This window comes from Pleurodeles waltl, chromosome 7 (genome assembly GCF_031143425.1).
Source record: "Pleurodeles waltl isolate 20211129_DDA chromosome 7, aPleWal1.hap1.20221129, whole genome shotgun sequence".
NCBI classification, from domain to species: domain Eukaryota; kingdom Metazoa; phylum Chordata; class Amphibia; order Caudata; family Salamandridae; genus Pleurodeles; species Pleurodeles waltl.
In genome coordinates, this window is record NC_090446.1 from 105,767,848 (window position 1) to 105,783,092 (window position 15,245).

Below are 15,245 nucleotides of genomic sequence, written 5' to 3' on the forward strand. Positions count from 1 at the left end.
GCTAACAAAAAGTATCTTTGGAGTATGAATGCATTTTGCTCTTCACTTAATTGTGTGGTAAAAAAATAAAAACCCAATCACCAACCATCCATGTTGAGACAAGTTTGCCCTCTTTTCACAATACCTCACTTATAGAGCTTATGAATCTAAAGATTTTATTTAGACTATGGCAGATGGCCCGCTGTCCATCACAGTGGCTCCTCTAACAGCAATGAAAATTTGTTGAGAGATCATTCTGTGTTAGGCAGCCGCTCATGAAACATTTTTGTTTTCCAAATATAAACTTCCAAAAGAAAAAGCTAATGACCCTCACACTATGGAGGCTTTTTTCCCCACAGTGTGAGGTCATTTTTAATTTTTTTACTTTTTGGGCCACCAGACTTTCCATGGTGGACCTGAATGAGAAATGAATACTTCAGAAAGTCTTCTAAGTAATGCAGACAATCTGATGTGCCAACACTGGTGGCCCCAACTCTGTTGAGGGCACAGTCACCTGCAACATGGCATTCCACCTAAATCTGAAGGCAGTGGTAGGACCGTTAGTTTGCAGACATGATACTCTGCCATGTTTGTGGCTGAGTACTATGGGCCTCATTATGAGTTTGGCTGTCCCACCGCGGGACCACCAAACTCACAGGGAAGACGCCACCGCCATGGTGGTGACGTGTCCCCAGTGCATATTGCAATGTTCCCGGCGGGCTGACTGGTGGGAACATTGTAATATGCGTTCCTGCAGCCTGACCGGCAGGAACAGTACTACAATATTGGCCTTGGCTCCTTTAAGGGAGCCGAGGCCAATATCGTACATCACAGCATCCTCGGAATGCGCACAGCCTGCTAAGCAGGCTGTGCACATTCCGAGGGTTTTGGACACAGGGGCCACTGCACTGCGCATGCCCCCCTGTGGCCCCCAGCACACCCGTATCACCAGCCTTTCCATGGCAAGGCGACTGCCATGAAAAGGCTGGCTGTAAGGTGAGTTGTAATCAGCCAGAGTTCAGCACAGTGCTGGCTGAGTACAACTCAGACCGCCGTCACCCCATGGGAAACAATGTTCCCAGCTGGAATGGTGGTCTTTGGGTGGGTCTGCTTGCCAGAGTTGTAATGTGGCGGTCGGACTGCCACAGTTGCGGTGGTCCGACCATCACCACAAGGCTGGTGGTCCTTGGACTGCCATATGTCTGACAAACTCTAAAGAAGGTGCTTACTCTTATGGAGACTGTATTTATGCAGCATTGTCAATGCAAGCATACTAAAACTACAAATTAAGAAAATATACAAAATCCTAAATCAGTTGGCTTCAACTTGCCTCATCCTCAATAATCATGAGCAATTTTACTTGCTCTAAAGTCTCTCCATTGGCATCTAAACCAGCAAGGGTTCCACTTCACACTACTTTGTACCAGTACCAGGCCTACAGAGAAAAAAACTCTTTTTCTGCAAACTCTAGCCATGCAATGGCAACCTACATGGATTCTGAATTACCCCTTATGATTCCTGTCTCTTCCAAAATAAGACTAGATGAACTAAACTTGGAGGATAATCCTCTAAAGTCGTAAGACTCTCACCATTGCTGCTAATTAGATACAGCCTTAAGAGGTCAATGGAACTATCTCAAGTTTAAGACTGTGGCTTCCCTTTCTAAGGTCAATTTTATCGTGGTCGTGTTTAGCATGCCCATGCCTAAACAGGAACAACCCTCGCCCATTTCCACAGTGACCAAGTCCCACTTTAATGATTTTCCCAAGACTTGATGTCTTGGTACTGCTTAGTAGGGCTAAGCTCTCCCCATTATTATGACCCAGACAAGTCCATCCTCAAGACTGATGTTCATTTTACAGATCACCACTACCTGGAGCTCTTGGACTGTATGGAACCCAAGGCTTTACATACCACCACGACCACTCTATAGATAGTGTAAGCTGAGATGTGAGCGCCATATAAAACTACTCACATAAATAAATATATTATTAGCTCTGCCCGATGATCAGTATGCTGCACTACTATGTTGAATATTTTTTATTTATGATGACAATACTTAACTACAGCTTACTTTTAAAAAAGAGTCCCCTGAACCAATAGACTTTTACTGATCTTGGGATGGCCAATATGTTTCTGAAAAAATCAATCAGACAAAATCTGAGATTTTAAAAGCCTTCCACTCTGAAAAGTTAAACTATGAAATTAAATACATTGCAATTACACAAATGGGAAGCTATTCTCCTCCCCACAGTCACTCACTAGTTGCAATAACACATAATAAAATGCCTCTTCGTGGTTAGTGCTTTCTTTTGGCAAAATAAGATCTGAAAATGCTGGCACAAGTAATCCCACTTTTGGCTTGGAAGATGTGAGGCTAGAAGTTAATACAACCAACAATTGTTATATATCTCTGCTGTATATAAAGCAACCTTGACTAACGTTCTAACATTGAAAATGTAGTCACAGTTCTAAGGGTAGTTAATGTTACGGATACATGTCTAGCTCTTGATTTGGTTCTTCTACGCAATACCACTCAGAGGGCCTGATTTAGATATTGGCTCACGGGTTACTCCGTCACAACGATGATGGACATCCTGTCCGCCAAAATCGAAATCCCATTATTTTCTATGGGATTCAAATTTAGGGGGACGGGATATCCGATACCGTGACAGAGTAAACCTTCGCCAATATCTAAATCAGACCCAAAGTATTGTGTAGTTTGATCAGCTGAAAAACCAAGCCCCAGTTCGCTGAGGTGTGTAGGAATGGACCCTTATTTAAGGCACCCGGGACTTCCCGACAATGGCCTGCTCAGACAAGCACTCTTGGGCATTTCAGCCTTGTCTTTAAGCTAACTGTCCCCTGGCTCTACATCACATGCACTCCAGGCTTTTTAGGTCATGATCAACTAGAGGGCAAGGTAGGAGCATGGAACAAGCAACCACGCAATGAATGTCTTGTCATGGGTGGGGAAAGGTTGATTTGGAAAACATTACATTCTCTTGTTCTATGACTTTGTCTGGTGGAGAAAGGCCTGGCTGAAGTAGTTTTAAAAGCTAAAGGAGTGAGGTCAGTCAAAGCAGTTATGACTAGGCATTACATTATGAAATACGGGCAATGAAGAGCACATGGCACTTTAGCACCAACAAACATGTTGTGTTGTGTGTGCTATGTAAATACGTTATCAAATCCACTATCAAATCACAAAGGAAACTATATTGTCCTTGGTAACAACATGGTTTCTTAGGAAGGTGGGGAAGCAGAGGGATAGGTGACTCAGTTTTTCTAAGCCCCATAAGCTTATCTTGTGATCACTTGATTCCATGTTATGTTATTTATTGTAACTTTTATTAGGAAACATTTTGACTATTAGTCACACACAGTGTCATTTTCTTAATCTGAGTGCTCTTGTCAAGCATTATAGGTTTCCACTGATGAATTGTGAGGGTTTGGGTGAGTTTGGTTTGTAAATGTCTTTTAAATGGGTTGTATGCCAGAATATTGAGAGCACTACAATGATGTTTATGTTCTTTATGTATACAAACATATCACAGCCCAAGTACAACTACAAAAGTGTAGTGAATATAATACATGTAAGTATACCTTTACTACTCTCAAATCCATATCTATGTCCCCTCAAAGGTAATTATATCATCAAGGTTACTTACTTGGAGGTAAGAATGACAAACACCCACTCATCAATAGATTCTTACCTTCACAATTTTTGTTATTGATATTCAGGCCAAAATATTTTCTCGAATGATACTCTGTCTGTAGATTTTTGTTAGAAATCAATTTAAAGGTCTGATTACATAAATGTTTGAGTAGGTTAATGTGAAACTAGAATGAGCTTGAGCTAGGTAAAGTTATTGTTAGTGAGGTTGGTAGGTTGAATGACATTGTCCAGCCTGTTTAGATTGTTCTTTAGTCAGGTATCATGAGCCAGGTGAGTACCACCTGTCAATGAAGGTTTGGGTGGGGAGGGCTGTACAGTTCTTTATAGTGAACTAGAGCCTTTTCATATAGTTTTATATATTCTATAGAATACAAATTATACATTCAGGTCCATCCCTTGCAGTATGGCACTTGCCTTACAAGTAGCCAGATGTGTCCCTCCTTACAAATTAAGGGCTAAATTCCGATCCATGTACAAAACAAGAGATTGCACAGGGATCAGAATTACGAGTTGTGTGATAGTGGTATCCATGGCCAGGTTGTAATGAGATCATTTTAGTACGATTTTTATTTTTATTAGTTAATAAATAATATAAATGGTATGCATATGAACTTATATTTGCCAGCTCAGTTCTGAGAAAATATACACAGACCAAGACAATGAGGCATAAGAAGACTGTTACAGTTTACTGTTTTCCAAGTTTGACTGTTTGTTCTGCTTTTACTTTTTATAAATTGTATTTGTTAATTGATTGCAAGTATAGTTTTAATTTTGTGTTTTTGAAATCACCACAATAATCTCGACTCCCTTTATTTTTAAATTTCCATTAGGGATTGCAACATAGATCTTTGGAACTTGTACAAACAGAATATAGCAGAATGTCAAATCTAGATAATCTGTTCGAAGCAGTAGCATGAAAGAGGCGTACTTTAGGCCAATTGTTACCCGGGTCTATGGCAAGCGTGGTACTCCATAAAATACGGGTTTCGATTTTAGCATTGAATAAAGTTGTATCACACTTTTGTTATTGGGTCTGACGTAAGGTTACCAATCACAAACTGTTGGTACGATAAAAGGGAATACAAGAAAAAAAAAAAAAAGTACAGTGACTGTCATGTCTTTAGAGGAGTCAGTCAAGTAACATAAATGAAAACAGAAAGTAATATGTATTCAGAGCATGATATACCAATGTGAGAAGCACTTTGTTACATGAGAATATTTCAGTTTACCAGTTCACCGACATTATATAACATGATCTTGGTTAGAGCTGTAGAAATTTAAGAAACAGAGGGCTCGACAACATGGAGGCCTCAGATTCGTGGCACAACGTGATTTAGTGTCCGCCGCTCTGTCCACCCTGCTTACGAAGCATAAGAAAGTGGGTACATACGTAGGACGTGGACACCGTGCTTGAGGGACTGCACGCGGCTGGGCTCCACGGACATGCTGAGAACGGTCTGCTGACCACCAATGGTGCACACCTGGCTCTCCTGGTGCGCCTGCTTGAACATGACAATCAGCTGGTTTGCGATGATGGTGTTCAGGACGGAAATGACGACCATGGGGAACACAAAGGAGAGGAAGGCGTTTATCTGCAGAGAAGGAAAGACCTGGTCAGTCGCCACGATTGGACGTAATATCTGTACACAAAGAATGGTTCATTAGAGTTTCGTGGTTGTTGGAGCTCAATGGCTCAGCATAAATCATTAAATCAAAACCACACAGGAATGAACCTTAATTGGAAAACACAATATTTCTAAACAGATTACACTAACAAAGTATTTGAACACTAGCCTTCATCCCAAACAACATCTGGTGCTAAAGCACAGTGAGTCACAGCACTTTTTTAAGGTGTTCAAAAAGATTGTAACAGTTTTTTTCCCCACAAAGAGTGTGTACAATGGCACAACCTGAAAGGAAAATGACATATCCCCAGTCAAATTGTGTTAAACTGGAATCAAGGACCAAATATCCTACAGCTAATAGAGACAAAGGCAAGAATGTCCAGTCTGTTGGGGTCTCATTGATGTTTCGACCCTTTGGCATCTGTCCGATGGCCATCATCAGGGTTGTGGAAGCATAGTATGGCCCTGCAACATGACTCCATTTTTTGATTCCAGACAAAAATAAGTATGGTGAAAACTGCAATAGAATGCCAGTGATAACCAGCAAAAATTGCAGTGGTATTGTGTAGACAGCATGTCCTAGTCTATGCATAGGAAGGTAGAAAATAGTGGGAATAACTCTTGAAGAAACCAGATAAGGGTCAGTTTCCACTGTGGTGACAAGGCAACCCACTCATGGATTCACCTAAATACCAGGAATAAGGACAGTGGCTTCGCAAATCCTTTGACCTCCTATTGCATAACATCATTTACCCCTTGTCTCCCACATTGCCGATAAGTAGGCTCTTACTTGCTTCTGAAAGGCTATGGGGAGAGCAATGAGTTAGAACTAGAGAAAGTGAAATGCCCCTAAGTGTCCAGTTCCTCTCATTGCCTTCATGCCCTCCTGAGCCCGGCTATAGCAAGGGCTGTGCCAGGGGTGCTGAATGTAGACCAGAAGTAGTAGCTGCTGCATCTGGCTTCTCCTGACCTTTATTCTCTTGTCCTGCCATGCAAAAGGTATACCCGCTTTCCATAACCTGCATCTAGCATCTCAGCCTTCCACTATGGGTGAATTATACAAACCTTTCCTAAACCAACCACAAAGTCATAGTGGCACACTGGCTAAGGTCTACACAATCAGCCAGTGGCTACTGTAGGGAGGAAGGCATGCTAATTATGTTCTTTCTTGGAAAAAGGTGGGAACCCTCTCTTGAAACCAAGGGGGCGACGGAGGAAATAATTGAACCAGGCTAAATCTTTGGAAGCTCAGATGCCAGAAAAGCATAGTACTTAGCCATTTCCCTTTGTATTTTCACTTTAAATATTAAAAAACAAATCTGTGTAAATGATCAGACAAACCTCAGCTCAAACAACTGAAGCAGCAGCACAGGCTTCCATCATTCACACACATCACAATCAGTATCAAGTCATTCTCCCACAACAATAATAATGAACAAAGTCATGTGTGGCTTCCAATGTTTAATCAGTAAAAACAGCCTTTGATTTTTTTAACACTTGTTTTGTCACTGTTTTGGTAATCTGCATTTTGGAGAAACTTCGAGCCCCCAACATTATAAAAAAATAAACCTTCACTAACAACAAAACATACTTTTGTCTCTACAAAGCACATTTTACAACAGTAGTCCATGCACTGAAGGGAATTAAACTGTATGGGCGTGATTTTTGTGGATAATCAGAATTCCGTAATTCATAGTGAAAGTAGCTTGTGGCTGATGTGGACTCACGCATTCATCCATGGTTTGTACTCTATTGGGTGAAATAAAGGTGTGAATAACACAGCAACTGATCATTGGTTGTTAAAGGCTGGCTGAAAACTCAACACGTATATTATCTGTATAATTTTAGCAACCTCAAAATACCTTGGTTAATGCCAGACCTAAAAATTAAGGACGCAGGCCTAAGGTCTTTCCCTCGAGCGTGGTGCCAAATGCTGGAGTTGCTGAATACCAAGACTGTCAGATGTTGAATCCACATCACGCCGCTTTCTTCACCACCTACACTTCCTGTATCTTTATGTCACTCTTGTAGGTTCTTTTCCCTCCCACTTTCCATTTCTTACTGTGTTCCTACTTTTCCTTATCTTTTTTCTCTGTTTTTAGGCTGAAGCCTACCAGATTGTTTGGTAAACACTTCTTGGGGGCAGCCTGAAAGCTTCCCTGAAAATACAGTCCCCTCTTCGCTTACCTTTGGCTTTATGTTTTGTAACTCACAGCTGCTTGCTTTTTATTTGCTGACTTTGTTTGTTTTAGGCTGTCAAGCTGGAGTTAGTTTGTCCCATGGAGCATACTCTATTAACTGTATTCTTTTCCACGAGTGCTCGCTTTCTCTAAGCAGGCCTTTAACTCTAGTACTTATCTTTTCACATTTGTTCTGCATTCAACAACAGAGGTCAAATGTCAGGCTCTGTCTTCTGGTGGATCTTGGTGTTTACGTTTATTTCTCTGACTTCATAGTCACATGATTTATGCGACAATCTTGCTGTGAAAGGAAAGACTTTTTTTGAACAAACCAAAACTTAAATGTGTGTAAATGAACTGTGCAGATGATTCAGAATATATCAGAATTACGAAAACACAAACAAAGCTCATTTATTCTATTTCTGAAGTGCAGTGGAAACGATGTTTTAATACAGTCAAAAAAATCAGTACACTTGAATGACATTTCCACACATTATTGTTTGTGCATTGTATTATTTTGTCAGTAAAACTGTGTGTCTCTGCAAATGTAATGTCCATTTCAATTGAAAATGTGCTGTCTGTGATTGTGGTGTGCTACCACACCATGCATCCTCCACACAATGCCACTCCACTTTATGCCTCTCCACTTTACAACACTCTACTCCACTCTGTGCCCCTCAATTCTACGACACTCTATTACACTCTATGGCACATCACACTATGCTATACTACTCCATTCTATCCACTCTACACCACTCCACTCTATGGTACAACACGTCACTCTACTCTGCGACATGCCACTCTTCTCTAAGACACAGCCCTCCACTATATGCCCCTCCACTCTACTCCCCTTTACTCTACGCACAACACTCTACATCACAACATTTTACACCAGGAAACTCTGTGACACGACACTGTATAACACTCTACTCCTCTCTTTGACACTCTACAACACTCTACTCCACTCTACAGCACTCCACTCTACAACACTGTACTCCATTTTACATCTTTCCATTCTATAACACTTTACTCCCCTCTATGCTCTGCCACTCCAATCTACTCCATTCCACTCTACGTCACTCTACACTATGGGCAATATGTACAAACACATTTTCCCATTGACACAGAATGGGAAAAACCCTTTGCTACATCTGGCCCTATGTCACTACACTATATGCCACTTCACTCCACTCTATGGCACGCTAGTCGATGACACTGCACTTGATGAAACTACACTACTCTATACCACCCCACTCTATGACAATTTGCTTCACCTTATGGCACTCTGCTCTATGACACTCTCCTCCACACTACGCAACTCCCTCTATGCCACTCCACGCCACTTTATTCCACTCTATGCCATTCCACTCTACTCCACTCCACCCTACTTTACTCTATGACACTCCACTCCACAACACTTCATGCCACTCCATGACACTCTATTCTACGCCACTAACTTTTAGCCATGCTGAACAGCTGCCATGCTGGTGTACAGCATGGCAAAAACACATTGACAATACACTAGCTCTTGCATAGACAAAACCTATTGGCTTTACCAGTGCTTGCCCCTAGTCTGCCTTTCTCTCACCTGCTCTGAATGAAAACCTGATGATAAATAATAAGTCCGAATCTCCTAGGGTAAGGGCTGGCAACGACTGCCACACATTAATCATTGGGAGCACCATGTATTAGTGATCAAACAACTAGGCCAGCATTTGGTCTGGTCTGGTCACTTGTCTACACTCCAGAGTTAGAAACGGATTAAAGAGTTTGTGAAATACAATAACTGTCTGAAGGAAAGGAACAGTTCGGAAGCTGTCTGAATATATCCATAAATTAGGACCAGAAAATTATGTTTTCTGTTAGTGCATTCGACCGTCCCCAGTCTCGCTGCTGGTTCTTTCGTTTTGAATGAACCCGCTGCCTTAGCCTCAAAGTTTCGACAAGAAAATTGAACAACCCCTTGGGAGTTTCAGCACATGTATCTGTGATTCTCAAGAAAAGAACAATTTAACACATTTTCTGTTCCTGAAATAATCTCCAGCGGAGGTCGACGCTTCCCTAATAGTATATCGTGTTGCTTTACAGCTAGGGAAAGATGAATCCGTCTGTTTTTTCTTCCTGCTGTGCAGTAAGTCATCAGTTTAATTTGTCTAGCTACTTTTGTGCCAACCAGTTTTTTTTGTTCTGGAATCTTTTGAATGATCAGAGCGAGGGGCGGGGTTTTAACAAGTTTTTACACTGGTGGGGATGGTTCTTAAAAAATAATGGCTGCAAACTTTGTGATATGTCTGTTATTTGTGGACTGAGTAAGTATTGTACAATAAGAGCGTCATTTAAGGTTGAGTGTTAGAGATGCCACCCAATCCTGCCATAGTTTGGCAGCAGAAAAGATATCCATATCTGGGGTCCACAGGGCCCCTAATGGACCCCAGTGACACTGCACCTGCTGTACTATTAATAAACACAATCCTAACCGGAAGCTTTCGAATACTGTACAGCAATAGGAATTCCAATGATGTTAGGACTAGGAAGGTATGGTCCAGTTACCATGTTCAGGATACAAGAGTAGCAGAGTGAACATCACTTTTATTGGAATAGGTCAGGTCTTGGGAAGGCTGGTGATTAGAGCATTTCCATGTTCAGTTCTCAGGGTTCAGCTGACCTGAACTGAGGTCAGGAGATCACAACTGGACAGAAATCACACATGCATTATTGTGAGATAATGTTTTTTCTCTTCTTGATAGGTAAGGCCTGCGGAGCAACTGACTGGAGAGCAGCTTTGAGAGGACAAGGCATGATATGGGAAGATCGGTGATCAGAGCACTGCCATTGTCAAGTTTAAAAATAATCAAAGCCTTGACAGACAATTTAAGGTCAAGTTTGAGAGAAAAAAAAAATTCAACTCAATTTATGTTGATACCATGCACTCTTGGCCATGACTTTGATATGAGAATGTACGCGAAGTCTGGAATAAGGGTAACACATAGGGATTCTGCAGAGGTGACAATATCTGTGTCAGATTCTAGAGATCTGAATTCCTAAAGACAGACAGAAGACGTCTTGCTGCTATGTTCAGGGGGAAAGAGAAATCTGTTTCTTAGTGGATTGAACATTAGTTTCTCCAGCGCCTTCCATGTCTGCATCTTAACTGTTTCTGCATTCAATCCCCAGGTGCCACATCGGATTGACTGGTGGAGCAGTTACATCCAGTGAGCAAGTAACACTCTGGCCAAGGTCAGTGAGTATGACATGGAGGAGGTAGGACAGAGGAGGGGTGCTTGAAGAGGGTGAACATTTACAGTGTTTAGGAAGGAGGCGGAGGAAGAAGGAAGTATGAACTGAGAGGTTGTGTGGGAGAAGGAAGATAGCTTGAGCATTGATGTTAATGAGGGACAGTTGAATAAGCAGTTCCTACATCTAGCTTGCCCTTTGGTATCCCTGACGCCGCCCTTACTGTGCCATGTTTCGATGCTAATGAGGGCACGACAGGAAAAGAAAGAAGATAGCTCTCTTACGTTCCTGGTACTTTGTGTGGATTGCACTTATGGTGTTCCCTTGCCACTCAGATGCAAATTGGTGCTTGTCAGAGGGGTGCAACATGAGAAGCGTGTGGTGATGGATAAAGGAGCAAAATGAGAGGGTCATGAAGAAAAGTATAGGCGAATGAAAAAAACAAGTGTAACTGGGTCTACTTATACAATGTCATGCGCAATCTTGCAATCAAGGTCACAATTTCCCTTTGCAGATGTATTAGGACTATGCAGCTGAAGAGCGCGTTGTCGGCCCTCTCTCATCATAGTTACTTAGATACATGGTGATGTTGTCATTAGGTCATGAGGCAGAGACCCTTCAGTTACAGGATGTGGCTGGATTTTCAGGACCATTTTCTGGATGCTAAATAGAGGCAGATATTAGGTGAAGAAGGGTGGAGTACTCTCGTGCAAGGGAGAGACATGATCTGACTCACAAGGTAGGAATTGGTGGTTTGTGAATCCTACTACAGTGCAGCATTTCTGAACAGAGGTGAAGAGTGAGTTGCTCTGAGCGGGATCTCACTTCTGAGGGACATGTTATACACTGTGTGTCCCTCAGACTTGAGTTTATAGGCTAAGCAGATCTTGGAGGTAGCTCTTCTTCTGGGCGAGGGGAGGCAGAGGAGGGGGCTGATGCCGTAGTCCTGCTGGCCAAGGAGTGGAAACTTCATTTAGGGTTTAGGAGAATTCAGGTGCAAGTACATAGAAGTAAGGTTCTTTAGAGCCACAAAGATGGCAAGGAAGTAATAAAGTTATATTATCCATTCTATCTTTCTGCTCTGATTGTTTATTCATGCATTAATTTCAGTCTGTTATATTGTGATAGCATGATGTCTTGTGGCTTGTTTGGAAGACATGCATTCTGAAATGAATGCATATTACTTATGAGGGTAGGAACCTTCACTAGTTAAATTGACATATGTTCACCTAAACTTCAGGATATGGTGTTTAGTTTTGGGTTATTGAGGAGACAGAGGTGTTAATAGTAGGAGTTATTTAAGTCTGTCAAATGCAACACAATACAGGCTATTTGGTTATACTTTGCGTTTGTAGTTATCAATCCTATGATTGCAAGAGGCGTGCAAAGTTATGAAGGTTGTACCTCTCCAAACCTCCATTTTTTGCCTTTATTACCTTTTCTTTTTTGTGGCGCTGTAAAGTATAAATAGTAAGCATTGCCAAAGTCAACACATCTGGCTTGCACTGTGTGCCTGATTCTGCAGAGAATTAAATGGGGAAAGGTGTCTTCAGCGGGAATAGCTGAGTTAGTACCTTTAATGGAGTTGAATGCCTATTGTGTGAGGCCTCTTAGGACTGCAGACACTGCACTGCCTGCATGTGCAGTAATAAACTACTTTTCCACATCATCAAAGCCATAATGTAAAGTCAATGCAGAGTGGCATAGGAGAGAGTGGTGTAGAGCAGCGTGGAGTGGCATAGAGTGGTGTGGCATAGAATGGAGTGGGGTAGAGTGTAGTGGAGTGTCGTGGAGTGGGGTAGAGTGGGTTGTCAAAGTGGAGTAGAGTGCTGTAGAGTGAATTGGCATAGAATGTTGTGGAGTGTCAGAGTAGAGTGTTGTGAAGTGTCAGAGTGTCATAAAGTGGGTTGTTGTGGAGTGGAGAAGAGTGGAGTGGTGTAGATTGAAGTGATCTCGAGTGGCACAGAGCGGATAGGCATTGAGTGGAGTAGAGTGTTGTGGAGTGGAGCTGAGTGGTGGGGTAGAGTAGAGGGGCATAAAGTTGAGGGGTGTAGAGTAGAGTTTCATAGAGTAGAGTAGGGTGGAGTGGAATAGAGCAGAGTATTGTACAGTGGAGTAGAGTGAAGTGGCATAGAGTGGTGTAGAGTGGAATAGAGTGGAGTGACATAGAGTGGAGAAGAGTGGAGTGGCATAGTGTGGCATGGCGTAGAAGTATATCATAGAGTACAGTGTTGTATAGTACAGTGGGTCATAGAGTGATGTAGAGTGGATTGGAGTGTCTGAGAATGGAGTGAAGCAGAATATCATGGCATAGAGTAGTGTAGAGTGGAGTGTCGCAGATTAAGGCATCATAACGTGGAGTAGAGTATTGTACAGTGTCCTAGAGTGAAACAGAGTGGAGTAGAGTGGAGAAGAGTAGAGTGGAGTGGAGTGGTGTGGAGTGGAGTAGTGTAATCTGGAGTTGTTAGACTTTTCATCCTTGGAGTGGTCTCCCTTATTTTTTGCCTCTGTTTCCCAGGTTGTTGGTGTGTGCTGGACTCTGTTTTTGCTGTTTTTGTTACTCTGGGCACTTTACCACTGCTAACCAGTGCTAAAGTGCAAGTGCTCCAATACAAAATGTGTATGTAATTGTTTCATCCATGATTGGCATATTTGATTTACTAGTAAGTCCCTAGTACAGTGCACTAGAGCTGCCCAGGGCCTGCAAATCAAATATTACTTGTGGGCCTGCAGCACTGGTTGTGCCACCCACATTAGTAGCTCTGTAAACATGGCTCAGACCTGCCACTGCAGTGTGTACAGTTTTAAACTGTAAATTCGACTTGGCAAGTGTACCCACTCCCCAGGCCCAAACCTTCCCGTTTCTTACATGTAAGGCACCCCTAAGGTAGGCCCTAGGCAGCTCCAAGGGCAGGGTGCAGTGCATGGTTCAGGTAGGACATCTACTAATGTGTTTTATATGTCCTAACAGTGAAATACTGCTAAATTCGTTTTTCACTGTTGCAAGGCCTGTCCCCCTCATAGGTTAACATGGGGGCTACCTTTAAATATGATTAAAGTGTAGATTCTCTTTGAGAGCAGATAGACATGTGGAGTATGGGGTCTCTGAGCTCACAGTTTAAAAACACTTCTTTTAGTAAAGTTGATTTTAAGATTGTGTGTTTGAAAATGTCATGTTTAGAAAGTGAGAATTTTCTTGCTTAAACCATTTCTGTGACTCTGCCTGTTTGTGGATTCCCTGTCTGGATCAGTTTGTCAGTTGGGCTGTTTGCACCTCTCACTAGACAGTGACACAAAGGGAGCTGGGGTGTAGTCGGCATTTCCTGATGAGCCAACTGTGCTAGGAGGGAGGGGAGGAGTGGTCGCTCACACCTGAAAGGGCTGTGCCTGCCCTCACACAATGCAGTCTCCAACTCCCCGGTGTGTGTCTGGGGCCTGGCCTGGGCAAGACAGGATTTCAGAAACAAGAGAGACTTTTCTTTGAAGTAAGCTTACTTCAAGGGGCAAAGTGGGTATAAGAAGGGCACTCAAAACCACAGACTTTAGGACACTTCTAGAAACCAAGAGGAACTTCTGATTGGAGAAGAGCCTGAGAGCTGAGGAAGAAGAGCTGCCCTGTCTGTGACTGTGCTTTGTGGAGCTATGCTGCAGTTGCTGCTTCACCCTGTGCTAGAAGACAAGACTGGACTTTATGTTGCCTTCCTTCTTGTGAAGAACTCTCCAATTGCTTGATTTAGAGCTTGCCTCCTGTTGTTTGAAGTCTCAGGGACAGCAAAGACTTCCCTCTGCCAGCACCTGGAGCCTCTGGAGAGACTCCTACTCTGCCAAGTGGTGCCCATCCAGTTCCTGGGATTCTGAGAAGAGAAGCTGGTAGCTCAAGAGTGAGAAATCCACGCACAGACCACCGTGCGGGGAAATGAACGACACGACTCCGATCTGCAGCAAAAAACTTGACGTGCCGCCGGCTTCGTGGCTGAAAATCAACACCTGCCTGCAACGCGACTGGAAGATCGACACTCACAGTTAGAGAAACGAGGCACAGCATCGCTGACTGCGACCGGTGAGATCGCAACCCCGCCACGTGGTTTTCGGACCATCGTGCCGCTGAATTTCTGATGCAAACACCGCTGGGCGTGTAAAAATGATGCAAGGCCTGCCCAGACCTGAGAGTGCTGACCAGGTCGACGCATCGCTCTCCTGTGGAGAGAAGAAACGACGCACGCCAACCCGACTAAAGGAGAAACGACACAAGGTCTAGCTCGTGAGTGAAATCGACATATCGCAAGCCCTTTCTGACACACACCCACCCGTGCGGGGTTATTTTTGATGCACTCAAGGTACATTTTCACGCTAACGACATTAGCGTTGTGCTTAAAATTACATGAAGACTCTTTTTGAATTCTTAGTGATACCTTGACTTGTGTATTGTGGATTTTTATCGTTTTGGCATTAAGTTACTGTGTGTGTTGGTACAAATACTTTACACCTAGCACTCTGAAGTTAAGCCTTTGGCTCGTGCCAAGCTACCAAGGGGGTAAGCGGGGGTTA

At 42.9% G+C, this 15,245-nt stretch overlaps 1 protein-coding gene across 1 annotated transcript in view; it reads right to left on the reverse strand.

The window, feature by feature from the left end:
* NTSR1 (neurotensin receptor 1) overlaps window positions 1–15,245 on the reverse strand; it is a 639,069-nt gene that overhangs the window by 177,864 nt on the left and 445,960 nt on the right. The window contains exon 2 of the mRNA XM_069243185.1: window positions 5,049–5,250. Coding sequence (XP_069099286.1) covers window positions 5,049–5,250 — 202 coding nt within the window. The remainder of the gene's footprint in view (window positions 1–5,048; window positions 5,251–15,245) is intronic.